Source organism: Phalangium opilio, unplaced genomic scaffold, assembly GCF_054372755.1.
Source record: "Phalangium opilio isolate 3A_F unplaced genomic scaffold, DU_Popi_V2 ptg000113l_1, whole genome shotgun sequence".
In the NCBI taxonomy this organism is placed as follows: domain Eukaryota; kingdom Metazoa; phylum Arthropoda; class Arachnida; order Opiliones; family Phalangiidae; genus Phalangium; species Phalangium opilio.
Window position 1 is genome coordinate 3,510,145 of NW_028324209.1, and position 16,354 is coordinate 3,526,498.

Consider the following 16,354-nt stretch of genomic DNA (forward strand, 5'->3'; position numbering starts at 1 on the left):
TATTATTCTTATTTTTTTTATCGAGGGGGGGGGGGCGAGAGAAAGTGAAGGTACGAGCCAGCGGCCCAGTGTCCAGCGAGTCAGAGCAGAGAGAATTTAGAAGGGGAGTCGAAGGGGTGGTCTGGAATGTAGCGCAACGTCGTCTGCTAAACGTTATCTAGGCAGGTCGATTTCCGGTATGATGCGTTTGTAACAGAGAGATTTTAGAACACGTGACCGGAAACTCGCCTACCCCAAAAGGCTCAACGCGACATCTTGTTTGGGCGTCATCACGTTTAATAGAGTCAAAGGGGGGGCTTTCCACTCCCCTTCTAAATTCTCTCTGGTCAGCGACTAGACTCTAGTCGTCTGCTCTTTATACAATGTAGAAATGCTGTAGGGGTCGCGGTGTGTATCTTGGAATTTAATGAGGCGAAAAAATAATTCTCTGTGGTACTAATTAGAATCGTTTTCCGTCATGGTTCAAGAAACACTAGACCGATAATAGCGTAGCATCTTTAAATTATTTCCATGCCTTAAGCTGTCAGTTTGTTTCACAGTGTTGCCTTAGGCCTTGGTTAGAGATAGAATGACAAAATTAATCGAGTGACATTCATTTTTTGAGTGGTTTCTAATACCAAATAAGGAATGGATGCGTCAAGTAGGGGATCAACTGTCATCAAGGAAATGTGTAAGAAATTTGAGAATTCTACTTCTGAAACACCGAAGGATAGTAGAAGAGATGGTTCCTTTAAAGTAAAATCAAACATTGAAAATTTGACCCAAAAACCAATAACCCCTTACAAAAACCAAAAGCAAGGGTGTAGCCCCACTTCCTCCCATGGAAACAAGCTTAAACTTTACCAGAATAAACCCTCACCGACTAAGACAACCGTTTCGGAATATGATAGTTTTATAAGAAGGCCTAGAAACATAGAAAATGAAAGTAAAAGTACTCGTTTAGCAGAAGGAAAAAAATCCTATGTACCACAACGTGTGCCTTATGGGAAATCGGCATTACCACGTTCTTCAGTTGCTGATAGGCTGAAACTATTTGAATCAAATAGTCCTGAAAAGAATGCGCAAAACGACAAAGCAGATGTGGTGCCCAGGAGAGATTTAAGGGATTTATCCACCCCACCACTTAGAAACAATGATTTCGATACGCATCACGCAACATTTGCTGTTACAAAAATGGCAAATTCAACACCCCTATCAAACCCAATAGTCACCCGACAGCCAACAAGCTCACCTAAATATTATAGTCGTCCAATACCACCGAAAAAACCTCCTAGAACATTTGCGCATGATCGTTACGTAGAGAGTAAGATGAAAACCGACGAAGTTAATTCCCGAAAATATTACGAACTTTATAATAGTGTAAATAAAAATGAGATTAACCACGTTTTTGTTGATTTAACTTCGGTTAATTTTCCGTCGAAAAAAGAATATGGTACATTAAAGAGAAGTTTCAGTGAAGAGCATATTTACGCTGAACCGTATGAAGGGAAGAACTCGCCTGAAAAAAAATTAAGTAGCCCTATTTATGAACAACCAATTGCATTGAAAAAACACCAAAGAAGTAGCACTATTAACAACAAGGACCTGCATTATATGGTAATAGAATTAATTATACGAATTTGAGTGTGTCTCTTAATTGTTATTACAATTGAATTATAATTTCTTATTAATGGCGTTACTTTTAGAGCACACCAATTGTCGGTGTTAACTCTACAACTAAGATAAGGGAGGGTAATTTTACTCCTTCAACACCAAGTCCAAATAGAAAAGCTTCGACAACATCAAATGTCAGTAATTTTTAGAAAGAAACTTAGCTCTCATCTTACGAAAAAAAAAAAACATGTTCTTGTAGATAAGGGAAATTGTCAACCAATCATTCAATGAACTATGGAAAAAGTTATACACGAAAGGAGTTGATGATGGAATTGATCAGGCTGATATTAGTACGAATTTTTAAGTTTCAACAAATACTGTTACATATTCCCTAATGCATTGTTTTGGGGACACAGGTGACAGTGGAAGTGAAGTGTCAATGAAAGATGTTCAAGATAGAATTATATATGTTAAATCCCTCAAAAACATGGTAGTTAAAATTTTTTCAACACTGGTGTTCTTGTAATTAAAAAAAGAAATATGTTTAGGTTATTGGTACTGCGATAAGTGATAAACATCATGAAAAGGGGAAATTGTTTAACAGTCTATTAGTATCATGCCTGACCCCTGCTAGAAAAGAATCACCGCCAAAACCCAGAATAATATATAAATATCCTGAACAGGTCAAAAGAAAATTAATATTTCATAATTTTCCCTGACCTTTAATTGGTTTAACCCGTTTTTGCTTCATTTCAGGAAGATACTGTTTATGAGGAAACAATGATACCACAGATTTGTTTTCCAGATTCGAATACAATTAAAGCCACAACATCATATAAAAGGTGAACATCTTCTAACTTATTATTGAAAGCAAACTCCTTTAATCTATTCTTTATCATTTTTACAGCGAAACTTTCTTTTTCGTTGTTAAAGATGGAACTGGTTCCCAAACGTTTGGATTTTGTTTACGTTTGTTGGTGAGAATGTTTTGCAAATCTATTAAAAAATTACCGTAGTCAACAGTTCTTTTATATATTACTGCATTAGGGCAGTCCACAGTGTAATTCTAAGACTGCATTCCTGACTTTGCCAGCTGTGGTGTGTTTGCTTACAACTCGTAATGCAGTAGGTTTATACATGAAGGTAAGTTACTTTTCGGTCGTACGACAGAAAATCCAGTTCTGAAATTTCGTGGGTTTTAGATTCTTCTCGAAATAGAGAAACATTTATTTCTATCGCAAAGAGAGTTTCAAGATTACATCATGAGATTATATAATACTGAAGTACCCATACCCGGACGTGTATTTTGGTTACCCGATAGAAGTGAGGTACGTTGGTAATACAGTAATGTACTATCTCTATCTAGCATCTACTAATTTCACACTATTTATGAAATCTAGCCAAACAAAATCTCAAGGATACAAATACTAAGACCAACAGATAACCGAATCATCAATGTAAGTTGCAAATAGCTTTAGCTTTTCTCGGTAGTTACTAAACAATTTCCGTAGTTAATTAAATTAAATTCAAAGTAGTTAAATCTGATTGGGATATTATTATTGTAGACTGAGGTTACTCAACTACTTCAACACTTGGAAGTAGATTTACTATTAAAGGTCATCGCTTCATTGTTATTGGAGAGGAGAATTCTATTAGTTGCTAATTCAAGCAGGTTTGTTTATATTTTATATTATTTAACCATCTGGTTCTAGTTAGTACCTAATATCAGAAGGGGATAATAGAAGAAGGATGACACTCTGTATCCTCTTAATGCTTTAGTTATGTAACGTCATTCTTCCCAGGCTCCCCCTTTTAGTTTGCTTTCCCGCTCATCAAACTACAAATGGGCATCGCACCGTAAGGTGAATTCTATAGTTGTTTGGCACTAAATCGCCAGAAATTATCCCACAAACCTCGTCTTGACGTGGGACAAAAATGCACAAGCGCGTCTTGCCAAATGTTTAAACGCTAATAGAGTAATGATGAGGGAACTATTTATCGCGTATGTGATTCGGTTTAGTAACCTTGCTCCAAATGATCCGATGTTGGGAAGAGTGACGTTACACTTACCCCGCTTTGTGGTACACTTCTCTCGAAGAGAAGTATTATATACTTCTGCTAATATTAACATACTGTTCCAGCACACTTTTCAAATGTACAACAGCCATACTATCACTCCTTTATCCATTGGGATGGAGACGGAATGTGATACCGAGCCTCCCGGACTGTCTTCTGTCTCAGGCTTGCACCAGTTTACCATTCTTATTTGGTGTTTCTAGTCATAGGGTTCATAAAATCATGGATATTCAAACCGAAAAGGTATAATCTTCTTTAAATGTAAAATTCGAAGTAATCCGTCATTGTATTACTCTATAAATCGTTTTTAATTATATAGATGTTAATTGTTGATTTGGATCAAGGCCAAATAATGAGAGAAGTTGGTGATGAGCACACAATTTTACCGAATCGGTCACTTAAAGCGGTAAAAGCGGCTTTAAGTTTGGCTAAAAATATGACAGGTTGTAATCTAAAGCCTATTATGTAACTAATTAATTAGATTTCCCTTAACATTATCATTTTCTTTATAGATCCAACAGAAATGCTACGAGACGTTATGATTAGCGAAGCATTCTTAAGAATGTTTGTCGAAACAATCGGACACTGTGATAAATTCATAACCGTAGTTGGTCAGGGAAATCTAGTCTTTCAGGTAAAAAAGAATGTAAGTGTCTTTAGGCCTACTATTTTACTAATTATTTACTTTTAGAAAGAAGCATTTTGCAAAAATCCCTCATCGAAAAGTGTTCAAATGTTTCTTACGTGGTTTTGCGAAACAGAAATGTTTGAAGCATTTGTAAATGAGCGTACGCAATTGAAAAGGACCGCGAGTATAAGGAAACAACCCGTTCTAAGTATACCAGAAAGCTTATTTGATCGAAGATTAGAAGAATATTTAAAGTGTCGCGGATCAAGTGGAGTCAAAGAGAATGTTCGAGAACTAGGCAAGAAGGTTAAAATATTTGGTAAGTGTTTAGTATTTTATGTGCTAGGCCTAGACTTACGAACGAAATTGGCTAATTTAGATACTAGTCAGGGAGCCCACTCTTAAATTTAAATTCCTTATAGGAAAAATAGGAATTTTTTTCCGGAATTATAGGATTTTATAGGAGAAAAAATCACGTGTTTTTATAGGAAAATATAGGACTAAAAATGCAGCTCTAATATAATACAATTTTGGGCTTAAACTATGTAGAAAAATCCCAAAAAATAAAAAATAACAAATTGGATTTTACTTTTGAAAACTCAGAAGAACTTAATTAAAATATAACATAATATAATATATAAAAAATCCTAAGCGAGCTCCGCAATTTCGGTCTCCATTCAAATGTGATCTCGATAAAAAAAAAAGCTAAATTTTGATAAATTTGATGCTAAACTATACGAAAACTTCGACTAAGTCAAAAATATAGGATATTATAGGACCTTTCATGAAATTATAGGATAATATAGGATAGGTTCAAAAATATAGGAATTTATAGGAATTATAGGACCGGTGGGCTCCCTGACTAGTTAATGTTTTAGTCTCATCTAAAGAGTTCTATCATAATTTTCAATTTTAGGTGAAAGGCTTAAGGGACTCAAATCGTTTTAGTTGAAGTAGATGTGAAGAAAAGTGGATTATAATCATAATTATTGGGTTTGGTTAATTACTATGTTAAAAAAAATAAGCCTTAATTCGTTTTACCGAAAGTTAATTACGTTATTTGTGGGAAGCGAATCACGCTAACGTTTTAAATTAATTGGATTTATATTAATTTTAAGGTGTTGTTGCAATTTGTATAAAAAAATATTTTAAATTATTTTTACACGTCGCGAGTATTTTATACGAAATTTACCGTATATTTATGATAAATTTAATATTGTTATTTTTATATCGTAATGAATTTACTAATAAGAGTTTTCAACGCTATAATGGATAGATACAAATGAGATTCGTGTAGCAGTCCCAGTGAAATTTATCTTACAGTAGCAGTAGCACTAAAGGTTTGGTACTGCCTGTTTTGTAAACCAACTTTAATTACTTCAAATTTAATTAATGTGTTAAGGGGAACAAAGTAAAAGGAAAGTAAGTTCCAAAAACGTGCCAACTTATCCAGCAGTAGCAAAAATTGTTAGGGGTACTATGCATTCAATTCTTGCTAGGCCTATAGTGTTCACGTGTTGTGTCTTATATTGATTTTATCGGGAACAAAACGAATTTTTTTTAATAATAGCGTAAATTAATTATATTTTACGTACTCTTTTCCCAGTGAATATATTTTTATATTGTTTTCGTTGCTTAAAAAGCACATAAGTAAATTTTTTTAATATAAATTAACAACATAATGATAGCCATTTTTTCAGTGTTAAAGTTCGGCCTACATTACAATTAATTTCTAAATGATTTAAATGTAAGTAAAAATATTTAGGCTTTTTTGTCAACCATTCAACTTTTGAATTCCGTCCAATTTAAGAAATATCCTAATTAACGTATTTTCTCTCATTGCGCAAAATGTTTTGTGAATACGCTGTGTTTTTGCACCAGAGAAAGGTGGTGATAACTTAGTTTCAGTTTTCATTTAAATCTTCACTATATTTAACACTAATTAAATTTCTTTTATCGAGGCTTTTCAACAATGAAAAATGGCTATCATTATATTTATCACGTTTGCTAATATTTTAATTTTTGTCACTATCTATAACGCAGTATTTATTTATAATTTAATTTTACACTAAAAATAAGTTTTCTGGCTTATATTTCAAATTAATTTTGGGATAGCTTTGGCAGAACTAAAACATACCGGTAATTAAATAAAAATAAAAACCAAATTAAATTTAGCTTTAATACTAATGCTCAAGAAAAAGGAAACGTATTCTAAAAATGCTAGTCAATAATACTTCTGTGGAAAATTAAATAAAACGGGATTCATGTATAAAGGGAATAGAACTCTTAAGGCATTCTAATGAACCTCACTAAGGAGTTAATTAAGAGTGTTCGCGATTCTGTTTCTTTTAAATATAACTATAGGGCATTAAAATTAAATTCATGTAATTTTTTATATCGGTGAATTTATTTTGGAAAATAAAACTGATCAATATTAATCCATTTAAATGATTTTGTTGATTTTTTTTGAGTTGTGAAAACTGGTCAGGTGCAACTTCAGCATAAAGGGGACAACCATGGTAATGTATATAAATACTAGCTGTTACCCGCGGCGTCGCTCGCGTGTAATAAGAACTTCCATCAAAATGATATAAAGAATGGGTAGATTTTACTGATGACTGATATTTTTGTAGCACCCTAGGAGCGAGGGCACTCGGCGTTGCCCGTCAGCCCCCAGGGACATTTTTTATTATTTTTTACGCGGACATTATTCTATAAAGAAGGGTTTTAAGTTTTTGGCCGCCATTTAAAAAGATGGCAACAAATCGAACCCGAAAGACCATTCAACCCGCCTATAGGTTAAAGGAAACCAGTGTACTAAATATATTTGAAATCGGTTGAAAAGCGCGGACTTTGTTGCATAGAGAAGATTTTTTACATTTCTGGGCGCCATTTTTTAAAATGGTGGCGGATTGGGGGGAATCTTTCTTAGTACGCGCCTACTACTTATGAGTAACGTTCCCGCAAATTTTCAGCCTAGGGCAAGCGGTTTGGGCTGGGCGTTGATTATCACTCAGTCTGTCAGTCAGGACTTTGATTTATATAGATATAGATAGCTTGGGGAAAATCAGAGGAAAGCTAAGTATCCCTCGGCATTGGAAGAGGCCTACTAAAGTAATTTTCTTTGGGTCCCATGGTAGACAGTATACATTTTTGGGCGTCTTTTAAATAGGGCTTATTCGTATTAACAATAGGAACCAAAGTTCGCGGTCACAATCCCCTTCCGCGAAGATTCACAGCAACGTGAGTCACAAAATTCCTTAACCAATTACAGTCAATCGCGAAAACGTCACAAAACTTAAATCTAATCGATCGAAAGGAAAAATAACGTTTAAATTAAATTAAACATTATCTTAACTTTATCTCCTAACATATTTATTAAAGGTGGTTAAGAGTAGTGGATTAATTTGGGAATGGATAAGCAGTAAGCCTTAATAGTGTTGTATGTGGGCCCTACTTGGTGCCGCACCCCCAGGTTGCGCAAGCGGTCACCATTACCCATGTTAGTAGCAAAGATATTGATAGTGACATAAACCCCAAACCGAAGGTCATCCCACGTTAGAGGAGCCTTCGGAAAAGGGGTCCCCATCAAGAATCAGAATTCATTGTACAACGCGAAGAGACACCGACCGACAAGTACAATCGCACGGACACGAGTCAAAACAATGGTTCTAAACGAAAGTCTACCATTTATTGGTGGACTTCAATCAAACAAGACGTCATTACCGTCCATTGGCTGATTTTAAAAACCAAGAACATTCAAGGTCAAATAGGGAACTGGTTGAGTTCTTCAAGTTAAGCGAGCTGCTTGTAATAACTAGTACAACGTATTCTTGAGAGGACACAAAAAAGGACAAACATACAAGTAGATCACTTAAAATCTAGTTCACTTCCAGATGGTTATTTTAAGTTTCAACCAATCAGGAGTCAAAGTTTAGAAATGAAATGTCTACTGCCTCAAAGGAGGTCTTTCATGATGGCTGTTGTAGGAATTACTACATTCAGTCATGAAAGATAATTATTTAGTCTCGATAGACTACCTGGACGATAAGGTACTTAATGACGGTGGTCGCCAGATGAGAACATCTCGAGACCATTGTAAGTCCTGGCTAGCTTAAGTACTAAACTATAGGGTGTTTCCGCCAGAGTAAAAAAGGGGAAGAAATAGGGGCGAAAACCGGTTTTCAGGGGATGTCAACATGGCGTCCTAACGTGGCCAGAGCGGGGAGTCGGCAAGGGGAGAGGAAAGGGGGAAGGTAACTTGACGTTACGCGCAAAGACCCTATAGAGAATGAACACCATTTCGGAAGTTTTTGTTTAATGAACTATTCGTCCATATTTTTCCGTGATCAAGATCACCGACTGATTGACCTTGATATTCTTTTCTCACGATTTCAACTTCAAATATCGTCGATTCCTTAAGCAGATGAGCAACAGTCAATAGGGAGCTAACAGTTCTGACCCTGAAACGTCACACCCTTCTATCTCTTACAGGAGTTTCATAACCCCTAACGGTTGGAAATAGTATTCTACGCGCAAAAATGCCAACCAGAGAGGGGCTGCGTGACGTCAGACTATCTCTTCCCCCTAGCCAGTTGTTAGCTCCCTATAGCAAACTAGGGAAATCTGAACTTCAATCTTTGAACAGAGCTACTAAAAACTCGAAAATTTCATCTTAAACCTTTTCGCACTTAACATTTTAGGTCACGGGGTCTCCTAGCCCCGTGAACCTCCGCAGGGCCTAACTAATTAATTAGATCCCTAAATATAAACACCCGCCCTTAACATTGAAGTTCACGGGATCTTCGGTCATTTCCATGCTTATATCTATGAGGGGAGGTCTTTCTAACATATCCTATAACCTTACTCTCAAGGCTTAGCTTTAATATAAAATATTACAACTCACTGCGTGGTCAATGAATTCCAGATATTAGCATCTCGAGTCCTTTAATTTTGGTCAAGGTAACTTCAAACATTCGACATTTCAAGGGTTCAAATAGATTTTGCATAGTTTGCCAGTTAGTTGTCTTTAAAAAGCACAATGTCATAAATAGGAACAGTATTGTATACTCGTAGTGTCGTGCATTAAAAGTTTTGGACAAAAATAAACAAAAATTGTACGCGTAAATAATATTTAAGATTAAACTTGGAACATTTGTTTTAACACAAATATTGAAATTTAGACGACCAAAACCAACCAATACTGTTTGGCCTTACGAAATTAACAACATATTAAAATATCAAAATAATTACGGTTACCTTTCATATTAAATTTAAGTAGGCCTAAATAATATCCTAAAGAGTTTAATTACTTCACTAAATTTAATTATTTAAACCCACAATCTAAGCTAAGTTTACTTGGAAACATAAAATGGCAGAATGGATGTCGTCTTCTACGCCACTTGGCGACGTTGCCCGAGATAAAATTCAACTATTACCATAAGTAGGTAGGGCTCAAAAAACCGGGGAGAAAATTCAGCCGATAGGCCCAATAAAAGGGGCAGAGAGGTGAATTTACGGTGCATTAAAACAGCTAAGAACAAAGGTTTCAAAATGACGAGTGTGAAAAACTTACCATGGCTTCTAGCTTTCTTCTTTATAACTACTTGTTTTTACGTAAATACCTTCTGTGTAATTATATCTTATTCTTCTTAGTTACGTTTCCGAATACATTCAATTTAAGTTAATTAAAGTAAATACTAATTATCAAAGGAAATAATGTAGTATATCACGGAGAACAAAAAGTAGATTGCTTACTGCGGGCTTGAAACAATCAAATCCCTGTCCCGAAAATGGCGGCGTCTGAACAAACGGTTTCCCTTTGTCTGTATTCTGAAAACCGCGTTTTTGTGACGTCACTAGAAAGAGACCACATCTTGAAGTCAGTTCAGTTCTGGGGAACACCTCGATGGTGCTGGTGGCTAGCGTAACATAGCTGGAGAGGATTAAAGGCACCATGAATGAAGTGAATCGGGTGTTGCAAACCAATGGAGAACACCTAAAAATTCGAAATTAACGCGGCAAAATATTTTTGCTTACTTTTACTTCAAAAATTGGAAACGAAGCATAATTAAATCATTTTAATTAAATAAATTTAAGTTGCATCATAAAAATGCAGGGTTTGGTTTTCCAATGTACTTTATTTCTAATTTGTTTCATAATGAATAAATAGTGAAATACTTCTCAGAGAACATTTATACACATTATACATGGTAGCCTAAGTACAGAAATTCGATAATTAACAATGCAAATGATGTAGCTGATCACAAACATCCTCTACCAACAAGGAACTTTTTTGCATAGCATCCAACTGAAGATGCAAGTGATTGACTAAAAGCTCCATTTTTTTCAAATTAGCTTCAGAATTATCAATGGAATGTTCTTGTAAAGCAAAGTTTCGAGCTGTATGCATTAAGGTTTCCGCAGTCTTTGATCCTTTCAGTATTTGCTTAGTTAAAGACCCAATGCAATTCACATTCACCTGAATTCTCTCAGATAATCTCACTTTTGGTTCAGTGAACAGGTTTCGGGCGCTCGACGCTGACGTAATGGAGGTCATATTTACCTGCAGAATTGAAAACATTTGAATATCATATTTTTAATGATTTAAACTGATTTGCTGCTTTTGTATCTGACAGTGGAAGAAATCAAAGAGTACCAACTTGTAACTCTTACTCTAAGCAGAAAATCTCCTTGTTAATCCAACTATAATTGTTTTACTAAGGTTTCGGAAAAGTCAATTTCTACACTTTCAATATTCAATAAGGTTTAAAGTAGGGCACCCCTTCCCACAGCAAGAGCGGTAGAGTAAGTTCTCTGACGGGCAGCAGTTGTCTAAAAGCAGACGCATTTGCAGACGCTTTCGAAACGCAACTTTTACTACAACTAGTACTACGCTCTACGAGATCATACCCATAGATATAAGAACATGTATGTATATACCAATAAAGTGAGTTGGCAGACGCGTTAATTTGCGGTTCATCGGTTTATTGGGTTGCTATAGTAACAAAATATTTCAGTATTTTACTTATTTGGAATGTGCTTAATTAAATTGTATATATAATTGAGCGTAAAATCATTACTATTATCAGAATTACGGGTACTAGGATTGTTTTGTAGACCTATTTAAAAATGTTTACAACAGCTGTTTTGAGGATTAAGTTTGGTGAAGCCTCAACTTTAGTGGAATTATCGCGATGCTGGCTTCTTCTATTATGTTTGTAGTGGAAAAATACGCATTATCATATCTACTATGTATTGGTAAATATTCTGATTTGAACTCTGGAACTTAATTCACAATGGATGAAGTGGGAAAAGTTCCCACTCAATCTTTGGACTACCCCAATATTTCTTTCAACGTATCAGCCTCTGAAAGCGAGAATGATATTGCAAATGCTAATAGTAATATACAGGATGTGAACCTTCGTCCCGGTGAAACACTAACCTGTACTGAGACAGGTGGCATTGTAAATGAGGTAGTTGCGCGTAAAGAAATTTGTGAATCAGAAACTACCCATGAGAATAATACGGAAGACTGTGAACCGTCAACAATTGGGGAAACAGCGCGACAAGTATTAGATAACGGTTCTGAACCTAACAGTAATTCCAGTAGTGAATCGCCAAATATAGACACAGAATCTGCGGATGAAATGTTATCCAGCGAAGAAAGATTATCAAATTTAGGTACGATTGAAGATGAAGTACATAAATCCAAAAGTCATACATCCGATGCCAAGTCTGAAGATAATATATCTTTAAAATCTCTGGAGGAAAAATCAGAGGATAATATTTCATTAATATCATATGGGAGTAGTCATGTCTCAGCGAGTAAATTCAAAAATAATGTGTACACCGAAAGCACCGGGGACGAAGAAGATTTATTATCAGAGCTCGAATCAGAGCTTCAAAATTCCAAGAGTGAAAAAACCGACACGCCCAGTCACAATAAAAAAACTGGAAGTGGATTGTTGGGTAAAAGTGATAAACCATGTAGCAGGGAGACTTACGAAATCCAGATCGATATCCTTCAACAAAATGTAACTCAATTACAACAAGAGCTAGTCGTCTCTAGAGCCACGCTTATTAGTCAACAGAATGAATACAAAGAAACTATAGATAAAATGAAACAAGACTTTGCCGTTAAAACTGCCAAATTAACCAAACAATTGGACTCGGCTATCAAAGATAAAGAAAATATGGTGTTACGTTACGCGTCAAGCGAAAAAGAAGGTCTCATACTTAAAAAATCCAAAGACGATATGGAAAAAAAGATGAGAGAGGTGGTGCGAGATCGGGAAAGTTTGTTAGTGAAAATTAGACAACTACACGCTGATAGAGTTCGGGCTTGCAGCAGCTTGGATACCAAGTTGGCGGAAATGGCCCACATGCAAAGAGAATTTGAAAAGATGAGGGAAGAATTAAATAACAGGGATATTAAGATTAAATGGGCGCAGAACAAGTTAAAATCCGAGAGCGACGCTCACAAAGAGACTGAATTGAAGTTGGAACAGACATTACACAGACTACACGAGACCAGAGAAGAATCAGAGCAGATTAGGAAAGATTGTCAGGAAATGATTCGAAGATATCAGGAAGCCGAGGAGATAAAATCAGTCTCCTTAGATATTCAATTAAAACAAAAATTATCGGAACTGGAAATGCAAAAGCAAGAACGCTTTGATCAGGAAGAAGTCTATGGAATGTTGAGACAAGAGTTGGATGCTCTTAAAAAACGTCAAAAAATAAGCATGGAAGAGAACAACGTTCTTACTGTTAAAGTATAACTGAAATTGATACCGCAACAATTTGCCTTTAAACATGACTTCAAATTACTAATATTTTAACAATTTGAAAATTTTGCAGATTCAAACTCTCGAAAGAGAACGTTTGGAATACGAGCAAAATCTTAGCAAATTAAAAGACTCCCAAAACACTTTACGTCAAGAAGTTGTCGACTTGAACTCCAAGTTATCCGAAATGGATAGTTTGAAGCAGCAGTTAGAGAGGGAGAAAGAAAGGGTCACTGCCGCTCGAAATGAAGCTGAGAGGATTCGGCAAGCTAATATTGAGCTACAAGCCGATATGGACGCTTGCCATCTCAAAGAAGGAGAATTGTTACAGTTTACAGAGAAACTAACCTCAAAAAGCGTGCATTTACAGTCCGAAAATAGTCTACTTGAACTCAAAGTATACGATTTTCTTTGACTTCTAATAGACACGTAGTTTAACAGTATAATCACGCGTTTAAAAGGTACAAAAATTTGAGCAAGAATCCACTCAGTTATCAAAAAGGGTTGAAGAATTGGAGCAAACGCTGGAGCAAATTAGATCGGAGCTGCAAACCGAAAAAGATATGAGAATGCAAGAAACGCAGTTGTTAGCTAGAAAATTGGCCGAAAAGACGAAATTAGGTTTGTTTCTCGCCTTCAATAACACAACATAACCTTTAATTATACTTCAATTTCAGCTGAAAGTTTAAATATCAAACTAGAAGAAGCTCTAAATGAAAATAAAGTCATGAAACGTCGTCATTTAGCGAGTGTTAAAGTTAGAACCCTTCTTAAAAGCACTTGATTTTCAATTTGCGTTTAAAAACAACGCAAAAATAATGTATATTTTTAGGAACTCTCGAGAGAATTATACCATACTAAAAAACGTCTGGACAATTACGAAACAGTCAGCCAATCAGGTTCAGCTTTGGGTGTTGAAACGACTAGCTTAGGTTCTCGAACGAGTTCTTCCAATTCTTTGGACATGATGGGTCACTCTCTTCAAAATGGTTTAACATCGTCTTATCATCTATCAGGGGCTTCCAACAACCAACGTTTCTCGCCTCCGCAGGTCAGTTTCAGCGGGGTCAAGCCCAGTAGCGACCACAATGCGAATAAGGTCAGGCATTTTTCTTTCAAGCAAATAATTAAGGATTTCTTGTCAGCTAAACGAAATGTAAAAAATTGGGAATTACTCCCGTCTCTATTGCCAACTTCCTCGCTCGTTTATTTTAACGCAATTTTCCCCTGATTCTTTAGTTAATTAAGAAACCTAATATACGAACTAACAGGAAGGTGCGGGTATGTTTAAAGCCTGTTGTTATTAACCACTTTATTTTCTTCGCTGCCTAACTTTTTTTTTCCTTTTTAATTTTCCATGGGGAATTTTTTGGCTTTTTTTTCACACTTTTGTTTCTTTGAAGTATCACGTTCCTAAATTAAAGTTTTTGAAATCAAAAATTAATAGGGTAAGAATTTTTATGGTTTAGTGAAAAAGGGTTTTGACACGATGGGATATTTGTCAAAGTTTAAATTACAGGGTTCATACAACTTTTGGAAAACTGATTTCCCTGAGTTTTCCGGGTTTTTCCCCCATATATTTCCCCGAGTTTTCCATGTTTTTTGCCCCATATATTTCCCCGAGTTTTCCATGTTTTTTCCCCCATATATTTCCCCGAGGTTTCCAGGTTTTTATCCCACATATTTCCCCGAGTTTTCCATGTTTTTTCCCCCATATATTTCCCCGAGGTTTCCAGGTTTTTATCCCACATATTTCCCCGAGTTTTCCCCCCTATATATCGCCGAGTTTTCCAGGGTTTTCCCCTCTATATTTCCCCGAGTTTTCCAGGTTTCTTCCCCTATATTTCCCAGATCTTTCCAGGTTTGTATGAACCCTGTAATTAGTGTCTTGGTTAACGTAGACTATATATTTGAGGGTTGGTTTGTGTGAAGTAGTGTCTAACCCCTCCTGACGTCAGTTTAGTATCTGTTCTTTCCTTTCGGCTTTCACGTGGTGGTCGTCACTGGGCTTTACTTACTTCTGTGGTGGTAATTGCTATACATCTTCCGTGTTGTGTTCAATGTTGGTTTCGTCCCACGAACGTCAATAAATATCGCGGGCTAAAATATTATTACTTACACTCACGCTGCAGGATCAACATTCCAATTCTTTGACAAACGCTAATTCAGTTGGCAAAACAAACGGTGGCAGCTCGTGTCCGCATTGCGGTATCAACAATTTACCCGCCAACAATTCCAATCAAAGCGGAGTTGAAATTGATCGCCAAGTACTTATAGAGAGAATATTCAAATTGCAAAATCAGTTGGCGAGAAAGAATGAAAAGAACGAGTTTCTCGAGGAGCACAATAATCAACTTTTGGGTGAATTAAAGAAGAAATCGAAAATTATTCAAAAATATGTACTGGAGAGTGAAGCGGGCGCTTTAGTTTCTTCCACAATGGACCAGAATAAGGTATACCTATCGGGTTTTAATTAAAATATTAGTGTTAATATTAATATTAAAATTTACATAATTCCTTACAAGCCTTCTAAAGGAAAGTTTAAGGTATTTAGTTCTAGCGTAGACTTTCTTTTCTTAGATTGGAAGTAATGCTAGCATATTTTTGGTTGAAGTATTTCTCCATGAAATTGTGTTTGTTTGTGTTTACAGGCGGATTTAGCTAAAAAAGGTGGAGGAGTCATGGCTTCTGTTTACAATAACCAAGTGACTGATAATCATCTAACGTTAAAATTATCATTGGAAATTAATCAGAAGTTACAAGCTGTTTTAGAAGATACATTGCTTAAAAATATCACTTTAAAGGTAATGTCAAAAGGATATTTTAAGACTAGTTTCCCTCCCGTTTTGGTAGCCATTTTATACAAGATGGCCACCACGGAATCTTTCTTGTCCAATACAAGATGGCGGCATAATCTTTCTTGTCCAATACAAGATGGCGGCGTAATCTTTCTTGTCCAATACAAGATGGCGGCATAATCTTTCTTGTCCAATTCAACCTTTTGTTCTTATTTCAGGAAAATATCAATACATTGGGCGAAGAAATAGCCAGGATAACGAAAGAACAACGTGACCTGCAACAAACTTGTTCTAAAAGTTTTAAATAAATTTAAAAATTGGTGTTAATTATTATTATTATTATTCCGATGGTGCATTTGTTTCTTACATTATTGTTATGATGTAAATATATGTACATACAGTATCTCTTGATAAAGTATTATGAATGGAATGAATTTTTTTCTCCTTCATTGTTTCAAAAACTACATTAC

General features: G+C 35.7%; 4 protein-coding genes across 9 annotated transcripts in view; 2 read left to right on the top strand and 2 right to left on the bottom strand.

Moving 5' to 3' along the window:
- snRNP-U1-70K (small ribonucleoprotein particle U1 subunit 70K) overlaps window positions 1-10,053 on the bottom strand; it is a 76,983-nt gene extending 66,930 nt beyond the window's left edge. Inside the window, exons 1-2 of one of the 2 annotated variants that reach the window (XM_089853238.1) lie at window positions 9,873-10,053; window positions 9,204-9,324 (exon numbers count right to left, since the gene is read on the bottom strand). The gene's annotated coding sequence lies outside the window, so the exon portion shown is untranslated. The remainder of the gene's footprint in view (window positions 1-9,203; window positions 9,325-9,872) is intronic. The other variant, XM_089853237.1, reaches the window with a different exon arrangement.
- On the top strand, window positions 105-6,745 carry LOC149623381 (DENN domain-containing protein 2B-like). Its single transcript, XM_089853225.1, has 16 exons — window positions 105-1,596; window positions 1,686-1,787; window positions 1,853-1,943; window positions 2,010-2,083; window positions 2,142-2,276; window positions 2,350-2,435; window positions 2,501-2,570; window positions 2,641-2,736; window positions 2,796-2,921; window positions 2,994-3,050; window positions 3,159-3,265; window positions 3,735-3,912; window positions 3,989-4,112; window positions 4,182-4,303; window positions 4,361-4,616; window positions 5,214-6,745. Exons 1-16 carry the CDS (start codon window positions 628-630, stop codon window positions 5,243-5,245), a joined length of 2,625 nt encoding a protein of 874 aa, XP_089709351.1. The 5' UTR covers window positions 105-627; the 3' UTR covers window positions 5,246-6,745.
- Window positions 10,054-10,417: 364 nt separating the features above from the next.
- On the bottom strand, window positions 10,418-11,292 carry BORCS7 (BLOC-1 related complex subunit 7). Of its 2 annotated transcripts, none has more exons than XM_089853243.1 (2): window positions 10,973-11,292; window positions 10,418-10,862 (listed from the first exon to the last, which is right to left on the bottom strand). In XM_089853243.1, the coding sequence occupies exon 2, from the start codon at window positions 10,854-10,856 to the stop codon at window positions 10,536-10,538; it is 321 nt and encodes a 106-aa protein (XP_089709369.1). In that variant the 5' UTR covers window positions 10,857-10,862; window positions 10,973-11,292; the 3' UTR covers window positions 10,418-10,535. The 2 variants fall into 2 exon arrangements, with proteins under 2 accessions (XP_089709369.1, XP_089709368.1); XM_089853242.1 differs by having other exon boundaries at window positions 10,960-11,143.
- A 91-nt stretch (window positions 11,293-11,383) lies between these two features.
- On the top strand, window positions 11,384-16,318 carry LOC149623383 (coiled-coil domain-containing protein 186-like). 4 transcript variants are annotated; one of them, XM_089853221.1, is made up of 10 exons: window positions 11,384-13,074; window positions 13,160-13,483; window positions 13,548-13,707; window positions 13,764-13,843; window positions 13,919-14,242; window positions 14,326-14,367; window positions 14,490-14,534; window positions 15,219-15,539; window positions 15,738-15,890; window positions 16,103-16,318. In XM_089853221.1, the coding sequence occupies exons 1-10, from the start codon at window positions 11,596-11,598 to the stop codon at window positions 16,190-16,192; spliced, it is 3,018 nt and encodes a 1,005-aa protein (XP_089709347.1). In that variant the 5' UTR covers window positions 11,384-11,595; the 3' UTR covers window positions 16,193-16,318. The 4 variants fall into 4 exon arrangements, with proteins under 4 accessions (XP_089709347.1, XP_089709348.1, XP_089709349.1 ...); XM_089853222.1 differs by lacking the exon at window positions 14,490-14,534 and having other exon boundaries at window positions 11,385-13,074; XM_089853223.1 differs by lacking the exons at window positions 14,326-14,367; window positions 14,490-14,534 and having other exon boundaries at window positions 11,388-13,074; window positions 13,919-14,185.
- The last annotated feature ends 36 nt before the right edge of the window (window positions 16,319-16,354 follow it).

Coding starts and splice junctions, on each gene's coding strand:
- LOC149623381 (XM_089853225.1), top strand. CDS start 628: ATGGATGCGTCAAGTAGGGGATCAACTGTCATCAAGGAAATGTGTAAG. Junction 2,737..2,795: donor CAGTAGGTTTATACATGAAG/GTAAGTTACTTT, acceptor CGTGGGTTTTAG/ATTCTTCTCGAAATAGAGAA. Junction 4,304..4,360: donor AGGGAAATCTAGTCTTTCAG/GTAAAAAAGAAT, acceptor ATTTACTTTTAG/AAAGAAGCATTTTGCAAAAA.
- BORCS7 (XM_089853243.1), bottom strand. CDS start 10,856: ATGACCTCCATTACGTCAGCGTCGAGCGCCCGAAACCTGTTCACTGAA.
- LOC149623383 (XM_089853221.1), top strand. CDS start 11,596: ATGGATGAAGTGGGAAAAGTTCCCACTCAATCTTTGGACTACCCCAAT. Junction 13,844..13,918: donor GTCATTTAGCGAGTGTTAAA/GTTAGAACCCTT, acceptor GTATATTTTTAG/GAACTCTCGAGAGAATTATA. Junction 14,243..14,325: donor TCTTGTCAGCTAAACGAAAT/GTAAAAAATTGG, acceptor CTGATTCTTTAG/TTAATTAAGAAACCTAATAT.